This window comes from Sinohyriopsis cumingii, chromosome 5, assembly GCF_028554795.1.
Source record: "Sinohyriopsis cumingii isolate HCF-2022 chromosome 5, ASM2855479v2, whole genome shotgun sequence".
Taxonomy (NCBI): domain Eukaryota; kingdom Metazoa; phylum Mollusca; class Bivalvia; order Unionida; family Unionidae; genus Sinohyriopsis; species Sinohyriopsis cumingii.
The window spans coordinates 44091465-44102800 of NC_142965.1; the positions used below are offsets into that span (position 1 = coordinate 44091465).

At 36.5% G+C, this 11336-nt stretch overlaps 1 protein-coding gene across 3 annotated transcripts; it reads left to right on the forward strand.

Annotated features, from left to right (window-relative positions):
* The first annotated feature begins 1413 nt into the window (after window positions 1-1413).
* LOC149799044 (uncharacterized) lies at window positions 1414-8896 on the forward strand. Of its 3 annotated transcripts, none has more exons than XM_089957020.1 (2): window positions 1414-1541; window positions 7052-8896. In XM_089957020.1, the coding sequence occupies exon 2, from the start codon at window positions 7078-7080 to the stop codon at window positions 8128-8130; it is 1053 nt and encodes a 350-aa protein (XP_089813146.1). In that variant the 5' UTR covers window positions 1414-1541; window positions 7052-7077; the 3' UTR covers window positions 8131-8896. The 3 variants fall into 3 exon arrangements, with proteins under 3 accessions (XP_089813146.1, XP_089813147.1, XP_089813148.1); XM_089957021.1 differs by lacking the exon at window positions 1414-1541 and adding an exon at window positions 1552-1693; XM_089957022.1 differs by lacking the exon at window positions 1414-1541 and adding an exon at window positions 5569-5668.
* Window positions 8897-11336: the final 2440 nt, after the last annotated feature.

An 11336-nucleotide genomic window follows, 5' to 3' on the forward strand; every position in this document is an offset into this window, starting at 1 on the left:
TGGAAAATCAGCAGATTATTCATGCCGTCTGTGTGTATAGCTTGTAGATGTACTCTACCAATATAATGAGATAAAATGCTGATTTGCAAAGGTCCATTGTACCTTTGCAAATGATGCGATTAAAACAGCTGATAACCACAAGGAGGAGTACACATTTAATGCGCAACTCTTTGTGTGTGGCTTACAAATGAGAACGGGTGGTGAGAAACAAAAGCAAATCAGTGATGTATGCCAGCAATCTATTCAGTATTATATTGGACTGGAATCAAGTTTGGAACACCGTATATGCTAAACAAAGTGTCTGTTGTTAAAAAAATTATCTTAGATACAGTAAATGCGGTTTGGTTGTTTGGTTGTTTTTGTTTTGTTTTGTTTTTTTTGTTTTTTTTTTGTTTTGTTTTTCTTTTTACAGCAGCCTTTTTAGTATAGAGCTGACCGAAATAAACTAAAAGCACTTGGAACGTATGGCTTGACGGACTTGAAACGTATAGGTTGCCGGACTTGAAACGTACGGGTTGACGCACTTGAAACGTATGGGTTGACGCACTTGAAACGTATGGGTTGACTTGAAATGCATGGATTGACGGAATAGTTTGCTCCTTTTTATTTTGGTCGAAAGTTGAAAATCAGTCTGTCTATGGAATATGAGACCATTTTGGATCTCTCGGGTACTTCATGGACCAAAAATACACCCCTAACGTATAAAAGAGGGCACCGTTCTTGAAGAATGGCAACATTCTATGAAGGCACCCAGCTGCGTATGCTTATGTACCGGTTTATTAGTCTAGGACTGCAGGAGGTTCTGAATAATTATTACTGTATGTAAGGATGACGATCTAACGAAAGCGAGGTTCGGGCGATGTGAACTGCATACAGATGGAGACAGGGCCGGCGCCAGACCCGGCCAGACTATCTGGCGCCCTAGGCAAGGTTAGATTCTGGCGACCCCCCCCCCCTTCCCCCCCCCCCCGGAAAATATCAATTTCAAAATTTATAAACAATATATTTTTTTTAAAATGCGCCCCCTGAAATCAGCGCCATAGGCGGCTGCCTAGATTGCCTATATGGTAGCGCCGGCCCTGGATGGAGAGGTCTAAATATCGACTAAAGGAGAATAAATAATGTTTCAGACGAACTCTTTTCAAAATTCTTATTTCTAAAAAGCGAAACATGTTTTTCAAAGAAGAGTTATTTTCTTCCATATTTAAAAATTTTGTTCTTTTTCTTCACTATTTCAACAACTGTGTAATATCTTAACTGAAGTAAAATTTCCGAAGTATTCTTTGAAATACATTTTATGTACGAGAGGGCATATTAGCCCGAGGACTTGGCAAGTGTATATTATTTCTGGTGAATACGGTACGATGACACGCGGATTCTGTCAAAAGTATCGATTCCGGCGCTCGTAACTGTATATTGACAACGTTGCGGGTTATTTAAGGTACCTACTCGATTTACAGTATTGTAACATTTTTGTTGTGAGCCCGTGTTTACCTCATTGTCGTAAACATGAGAAGAAAGAAGTTCTTATAATCTTAAAGGTAAGATTACATTAATCATCATATTTGTGAACTTATTACTCCATACATTTTATTGAATATGGACTTGTGTACATGTGTGACTTGCAAACTCTGTGTACCTGGTAGACTGCATGGTTAGGACGGAACAATTCCAACACCGGCAAATTTAACAGGTAAGTATTAATTATTAAGCTGTAATGTATTACTGAGTAATTATTAGTTCATTAGTTATTGACTTACACAACTTTGACTCTGCTAGAATTGCTAGATAGTCTTCCACTGTCCAAAAAAAGTTTTATTTGAACACAGGCAATAATTGAATATAAAAATTCGAACAGACATTTCTGGAATGACCAGCAAACACACATACACTTATCAAATGCTGGACTTATTCGACATTAATAACGCAAAACGAAAATTTTGTGTTGCAATTGTCAAAGATACTATTAAGAGGTTTTGCTCAGTTGAAATTGAAATTTTCCCTGTAATAAAGACATTTATTTCCCAATTCGAGGCAATAATTCTTTTCTTTTCTCTGATCTTTTCACACCATATAGTGTATATAAAAAATTAAGTAATACAGTTATAAACAATCCAATCAGGCAACTAGAATTTCGATGTATTTTCGTAGATTTGTAGCTTCCACTGAAGTCCTGAGTCATAAAGACAAAATATCTTTAGCTCTAAGATGTGTTAGGGATTGAAAATTGAGGTGTTGGGGTGAGGGGCGAGGGCTGGACATTGTTACTTATAATCCGGACTACAGTTACCGGTTTATCGGTCCGACATCGGAATGACATCGGCTTCATAATCGGTCTACAGCAGCGAACATATTCAGCAGTTTGAAAATTGCTTTTAGGACACACGATGATACAAGGAATGGGAACACCCTCTTTTCAACTATTTTAAAATCACCATGGACATAAATTGCAAATAAGCACAATGGTGAAAGCTCTTCTTTTCCACTATTAGAAATCTGCAATTAGTGGTCTTATCATCATGTCCATTGTCATGATCAGTACTACTTTAATTTCATTAACACTCATTACTAATCTACATCCCACTTTGCCTTTTACAGACTTATATGCACAGGAAGGGACAGACGAAATACATGTAATATATTAGGTTGAATCTTCTTCAGCAAACCGTCATTTGGAAATAAAAAATCACTTCCTATGACAGGTGTGCGCTACTTAAATGTTCATTTCTTCAATAATTTGTTTTCTTTATGGGTTGTTGACAGAGTTGTTGTAGGACAGTTGATTGCTTATTACAGGTAAGCTTTCGGAAATTGAGTTTCACTATAAACAAAAATAAATATTAAATACATCACCTCATCAAATATATTGATATTGTTAAAGTTAATTAATAACAGGTGAGAAACACGCACGCACGCATGCACACGCACGCACGCACACACGCACGCATACACACACACACACACAGCAACACTAACCACGCTGATGTTATCGTTAAACTGGTTTCGAAAAGGTACTACTGAAGACCATTTTGTTGAAGGATACAATAACGTGTGCTTCAATACTAATTTCACGTTAATGAGGTTATAAATAGGTGTGTATGATAGACGCGTGGGTTATAAAACTTGTATGTCTAAGATTAAGGTAAACAAAGGGATTTATCTTTATCTTAAACGATCACTGCTAGCTCTTGCAAATGTCAGGATAAGAAAATAGCTGTATCAACAGTGCTGGAGTGTCGTTCCATAGATAGTCACAGCGGCTTTTAACAATATTATTTCTGCTTGGAACAATATTCATCGTAAATGAATAATTTACATAGACTTTTTTGCGCCAAAAACCAGTTGGTCCTACGCATTTTAACAATGCAGTCAATTGAGATTTTAGAAATGGTTATCTTCAGATCTACTTAAGCTTGGGTAAAGAATGTGTGCAGTTTATCTCCTTAGCTTGATTCCATAAATTATCAAATGAGCATACATACATACATACATACATACATACATACATACATACATACATGCATACACATATATATATATATATATATATATATATATATATATATATATATATATATATATATATATATATATATAGAGAGAGAGAGAGAGAGAGAGAGAGAGAGAGAGAGAGAGGATACTCGTTACAAGTACATCATTTATTTACATACAAAATTGGCGTTATTACGACATTAGCATATTAACATGTTTTTAATACACTCGTCACTCAGAGCAATAATAAAAAAGAAGCATGAATAATGTCTTAGGAAGTTACAAATCAGTTTAATTTAATAACTGGCTGATTTCAAAATATAACACTATTACCACTCTAGGTCTTGAAATATGAAACAAATAAGTGCAACCAACAATTTAAGTCAAATCAACAAGCAATTTATTTCTCTACAATAAAAATGAAAACTCGAAAGACACTTTCAGTATTGTGAATACATTCACAAATAATTCCTAAATGTCCCATCACAAGTCCAAACATGTAGAATTATCCGAATGAATTCCACGAACATTTTAAATATGACTCTAACCTGCTCATACTCAATTAACCTACATCGTTATAGAATGTGAAGGTTTGTAACGGAAAAGCCTAGACTAACTGTAAAACAAGACTGACATTGAACTCAAAACTCTGTAAACATTTTGTTTACAACTGACGATCATGGACAAAAGTTAGCTATGCAAACATCCTGTTTACACCTTACAATATAATTTAAATATACATAGCAACACTTGAATTTTATTTTTGAAAGAGTTTTTAGAATTGCTCATATTGTTCAAATTAATGAGTGAAATGATTGTTTAGGCTTTTTCATCAAGACAACTATCATCTTGAATGTAATAACAGAAGTCCAAACTCTCAGATGAAAGCAGTGAATCATTTTTATATGAAAATTAAATGTGTGCAATTCCTTTTATGTGAGTGTTCATACCAAGGAATCTAGAGTTCGCAGGGGAAATTGAAATCTCCACATAAAGATATCAGTAGCGGAAATTATTAAAATTAAACTGAATTAAATTTCACTTTGAAAAAATAAATAAATGATAGAAGCAGTATTTTAATGTCTGGTGGGCTCGAGGTTTTACTCGTTTCAAGTTTTCCCGGGTCACAGAAATGAACATTTACGGTGTATTAAAATAGAAAATTCACGATCTATATACAGTTGAGTATACTTAGTGTGAAGTCAAAAACTAGGAAAGTCAAGTAGTGAAAATTTTAATTTACTGCACTTCAACGTTATTTAATTGCATGCATTTGGTGATTTTCGAGTGGTCATTATTTTAAATTGACTGTTAACGACTATTAAGTATCCTTATATATCACGCTGAGAGTAAGAAGTCATCCGTCTGAGACACTCAGTTTACACAATATTTTTGGGCCAAATCATTTGATACAAATATCGACAAAGGCATGATAAGCGCAATGCAAATCCCTTCCTTAGAAACAATGCCAATAAAAACACAAGCACAACGCCAACAACAACCACAAGCTATATTGTATGAATCATGCCTATTGAATTTACATTTCAAGCAAACGAGTTGCTAGGAAGACCCCCCCCCCCAAGAAAAAACAAACACCCACACTAGTATTGAAGACCGTTTTGAGACCATGTGCCGTTTTACGACCATATGCCGTTTCAAACAGTAGTTTTCTAATTATTCAGCAGCACATTCCATTTGCAAAATAACTGATATCAATTTTTTCAGGTCGGACAGACATACGGATATATATATTTCGTAATATAGAAAGTCCAAATTCAAACGTGCATAAAAGAAATTGTGAGATTGCTAAAATGGCCTGAAGTAATGACTTCATCTATGTATGTATAAAAATATACCTTTCAAATTTTAATATGTCCATCACGATTGTTTTTTATGTCGTGATAACCACCTCTTGGTCATAAAAGTGTAAATTCAGAAGTTATAAAATGTGTAAAAGAACATGTACACTTTTCTGTAATATCATGAAAAAAAAATGTATAGTTAATTTTATCAATATTTCATATGCTTACGATGGGTATTTTGGCGCAAACTTTTCTCTGGACAGACGGCGCAAGAACGACCGAACAGACGGATGCAGTGATCAAATCAAGGTTCTCCCGCTGCAAGCAGTCGATGCATACATAATTAATACCTTTGAGACACCGTGGATGCCACGGTTTGTGAAACAGCCTGCAATATTAGAACCAGATAACGTTGCGAACACGAGAAATTAAGTTAAGAAACAAAAGCGAAGTGTGGCACGGGTGGCACTGTACCGTGTCAGGACGAAGTACGGTCGAGCCACAGCACTGTGCTGTGTCAGAACGATGTAAGGTCGTGCCAGAGCACTACGCCGTGTCAGGACGAAGTAAGGTCGTGATAGAGCACTGTGCCGTGTCAGGTCAAAGGTCGTGCAAAAGCACTGTGCCGTGTCATGACGTAGTAAGGTCTTGCCATAGCACTGTTCCGTGTCAGGATGAAGTAAGGTCGTGCCAGAACAGTGTACAGTTTAAGATAGATGGGTTTAATAAGTATTAGGAAGGTAGGATAGACAGATAGAGTAATGGAGGTATAAATAGAAAAACAAATAGACGAATGTAGATTTATAAATGGACAGATACATGGGTAAGTGCAAACAGTAGTTTGAAATAGAGCTTTGAGGTTAGAACTCATTGCAAACCGTTTGTCACCTTGCCGCGGAGTGATAAATAACCGTTGCGAGTTGTAAAACCACCCTGTTATATTTCACGTTCAGTACCTAGAGACGCTCAACAACTTCTGAACGAAATACCTGTCGAACTACAGTCAGTTTTAAACTCAGGCGGCAGTAATTCAAGGATTATGTAGTATTACGTCATTTTGCACAGCGCGTTAATACGTTTCTATGAACCTATAATGTCATATTTGCTGGTATTTGCTGGGAGGAAATGCTGACATCGGCATAACATTCATTGATTCTACGAAAGAGTCCCGTGTTCGATCCTCAAACGTCTGTACTTATTGGATGAAAATAATGAACCCTTGTAATGAACATTTTTGCATGTGAAATTATTTTTGTTGCATGTTCAAATGATAACTTTTCATCTTTCAACTCTTGAACCATTTCTGAATACGTTCCTATACTGTATCCAAATATATTTAGTTGCTATTTCATGCACACAATTCTCTCTCCCCCTCCCCCTCTTTCTCTCTCCCTCTCTCCTGCACACACGATATCTTGTGCAATTAAGAAAGCTTTTGGTTTATACTAATAAAGGAATATATATTTATAACAACGCATAGTCTGACACTATACCACTATAAAAAGTAAATGAGTCGACTAGCACATCGGCTTTAAAAGGTTTGATTCGACACCTTGAACGAACCTAGATGTTGTTAGTAGTGCGGGACAGAACATAACTAATTATGATAATGTTGGGATATGTTTCCTGGTCGCACAATTCTGGCAAGCTTTGTTTCAGATCTACACAACTATTTGCTGTGTAAGTAACGTGAATGATCGCAGTGTGCACGAGTTCCCGCATTAATTTAGTAATGACAGTAACTTCTTTCATTACAGCTTTCCCAAGCCACCCCGCAGAGGCGATGAGTATAATAGAGAACTTACGCAAACGTGGCAAGAAAAAAAGCAAACTTGAGAAAATCCTTCGTCAAGATCATAGTGACATTCACTTCGAGAATGAACGCCTGAACGAAGAACTCAGCAAGAAAATTGACGCCATCCATAAAGAGAGACACAAACATGTAATGCAAAGAGATGCAGATATTAAGAAGCTTAGACGCGAAGTAGAGGAACTAGAGGTTATGCGTGTATCGAGTGCAAAAGAACTGCAAGATATCATAAAAGCATTCGAGATCAACGAAAATCTTGAAAGTAAACCAAAAAAGACCGCACGAAAACGTTCCAAACAAAGAAGAAGTGAAAAAAATAGTAAAAGTGGTTTTCATTCCGACGACTACGAGTCGTCGGATGCAGAAGACGCAGAATTGGAACACGTGTCAAGGCCGAAATTCAGATCTCATTCTCAGCTGGACAGGGCGAGAAGTATTAGCGGAGGTAAAGAATCTGACGAAGATTCACCAATAAAGATTGAACATTATCCTGAAGTCAAAATCGACCTAGCAAAGATACCTATAGAGTGGTTTACCTCTGTTCTACCAGCGTCAGACGCTGTGTTGCAGAAACTGCGGCGTGCGCGTTTGAAGTCTGCCCCGCCTACATTAAGATCACGTGACAAAATGTCTACGTCCAAGAATAAATCGGAGGAGAAAGGTTCACTGCGACGTGAGGTGACATTTGCTGAAGGTCTTTCTGAAAGTGATGATGAGGAAAGGAGAGTACAGCTCGTATGCAGTGAACCGGTGAAGCCTGTACTGGTGTCTCTTCGCAGACTAAGGGAGCTAACTAGTGCGGATAACATGGTTGAAAGAGGTCCCAGTAGAAATACTCAGAGAAAAGAATCAATCAAATTAATGAATCAAAAGCGAAATGAACGATTAGACATCAGAGTGAAAATGTTCTGTAAGGAACTGGAGGATCTGAAAGAAAGAGATATTCAAGAAGACAAAGAAAAGGAGGAGATTTGGAAAGCAACACTAATTCAGGAGGCTTACTTGAGATCGTTACCACCCCTTTGACTCTTCTGATAAAGCACAGACATGTTTTTTGAATGTATTTTCATTCTCCAGACACCCCATCATATGGGGTGCTCCAGAAGGGGTTACACTTTAATGTCTTCGTGACCTGTAATCGATGAACAGTAAGCTTTTTACACTGTTAATTTGCACAAATTTGAGTCTGCGTAATGAAAATGTGGTGATGGCAATTGAAATACCTATTTGGCAATTCTTCCTTACATATTTATCCTACATTTGAAGCTATTGAATAGAATGACACAAACTACTGTATCAAAAGGAGTTTTGATGCGCTTGTAATTTGTACTCATTTTTACAAGTTATGTCTTTCGGTAAAATTAAACATTTAAGCATTTAGATGTAATATTATTCATGGCTAATTGATCCCTTGACCCGTAAGAATCATGGCGTACATCATTAAATCATGTATATTTAATTCTGTTTGGTATTAATTCTACTTGGTAAACATTTACACCAGTAAAAATAACCCGTTAAACGGCAAGGCAAGATGTAACATATCTATAATTTTGTGTATCCTATACATTTAAAAAAAAATACAAACACCGGCATCTGCTTTCCTTTTTACTTATGCCAGAAAGCAAAGGGTATATTTTGTTTTGTGAGTCCTAACAGTAATTTACTTCGATTGCTACCCAAAATATAGGTGTACGCAACGTCTGGACGTGTATTTTTTATGATATTAGTTAGCTTGGTTACGGTGTTATTTTCTTGTTTTATAATATTCCAGAATAAAAATATTTTGAGTGTACATTGTAAATATGTTATTTGATAGGAGTGTACAAACAATATGATAGATTCCAGTGTGTGTGCGTGCGTATGTCTGTGTGAGTTTGGTTTCTCTCTTTGCAAATTAAATGATTTAAAGTATTCGACGACTTTAAAATCTTATATCAAAACTCGTAAATATTATTTGCTTTTTTCCGTTTGATACTCAAGTAGTCAATATATATATATATGCATCGTTGAACATTGTGGACATCACGTGGAAACGTATTGCGATTTCTATGCTAGAGTACGAAACAGAGAGAACGAGAGAGAGAGAGAGAGAGAGAGAGAGAGAGAGAGAGAGAGAGAGAGGGAGGGAGAGAGAGAGAGAGATTCTCCGTTACGCAAAATCGAAACTTTAACTTTCCGTGAATGAATTGGACAGTCACTTGGGCCATACCGAGAAGCATTTCTCGTTCTCGAGGCTTGAATGTCCGTGTTGAACAAATTGGAAAAGGAAGCCTGAATCTGTTGATTATGTATTTGAGAGAGCATACATGCTCTCAAATAATCCATCTCTAGAGGGCCAATCAAAGACAGATTGTTTTCATATAATTTCTCGCTTCAACGCGTGTTCGAATAAGTGATCGTATGATTCAAACAACATTTCCGACTGACTTTCTCAAAATCGCGAATTCATCTTTCGATTATGCGAATTTGAGTTTAGACAACGTGAAATAATTTTACACTATAAGCCTATTGGCCTGCCACGTGGTTCGATTACGCGAGGTGGAATTATATATTTTATGTAGAGAGCTCGACTACGTGCCTTACACATGGACATACATACACATATCTCTCGGACACAAAATATAACACCGTACAAAAGACAAAAAAATTTAGCGTATATTTTCTTTGTTTTTGGGGTTTTTTAAAAAAAAAATTATAACATTAAATATGTTTACACATTTTCCCATTTATCAAGTAAAACTGAAACAGATATACAGTACAAATGTATGATGTATGTGAGTGAAAACGATTTCCATGGAGACACTTATCTAAAAACGTCCGTCGTGTCAAAAGTCTAAAGGAATGGTCCCGCTACATATCCAAAAGGCCAGTGTTGAAGATTGCAATGAACCTTTCACTCCCAGAGAACCCCAAGAGTCACTTGATTGAGCGTATGTCACTTTAGCGGGACCATGAGTCTGAAACACTCACGTGACATATACACTGCTAAAGAGTTTCAATAAATCTGAGACACTCTTGGCGAGAGGTAACTGTGATACAAACACTAACTATCGTCCCATATCAGCAACAAGCTGGCAAAACAGAACTATTGAAATATGTAAAATGTCGATTTAGACACCAAAGAAGCACAAGAGATCATTTTATCAGACTAAAAACATGTATTAATGAGTTTTTCGTTAACAAAGAACACGTCGATTCCCTCTTTTTCGACTTGGAGAAAGTTTACTGACACCACACAGAGGTGCCACATAATGATTTATCTATTCAAACAAGGTCCAAGGGGCCGCCTATCTAACCTTATCCCTTGAAATATAGAAATTTTAAAGTTCAGGTAGGAACCCTCTCTGAAGCCTCTTCTCATGAGATGGATGTGCCTTAGGGCACCATATTTTCTGTCCTCCTATTCAACATCACAGTTAACAGAAAAGTGAATCTGTTTCAGATCAATGCGTATCTATCTCACTGAATGTCAACTACAAATTAACTTAGAGTTCAAAAATGTATCCTACTGAATGTCAACTATTGGATGTCTTCTAATCCGTCTAATCCCGCATAGGATCTTATCCTTAGACTCAAATACCAAAGTTTGCACACACAAATACCAAAGCTAGTACACTCAAATACCAAAGCTTGTACACACAAATACCAAAGCTTGTACACTCAAATACCAAAGCTTGCACACACAAATACCAAAGCCAGTACATTCAAATATCAAAGCTTGTACACTCAAATACCAAAGCTTGCACACACAAATATCAAAGCTTGCACACACAAATACCAAAGCTTGTACACTCAAATACCAAAGCTTGCACACACAAATACCAAAGCTAGTACACTCAAATATCAAAGCTTGTACACTCAAATACCAAAGCTTGCACACATAAATACCAAAGCTAGTACATTGAAATATCAAAGCTTGTACACTCAAATACCAAAGCTTGTGCACTCAAATACCTAAGCTTGTACACTCAAATATCAAAGCTAGTACACTCAAATAACAAAGCTTGTACACTCAAATATCAACGTTTGTACACTCAAATACCAAAGCTAGTAGACTAAAATACTAAAGTTTGTACACTCAACTGCAAAAGCTAGTACACGCAAATACCAAAGCTAGTACACTCAAAAACCAAATTTCATTCCACATTTGACATACGAATTCGTCCTCACCTAGAAGCAGCACAAATCGGTGTTGAAAATATTGCAAAATTGTGGATTCCCAAATCACCAAT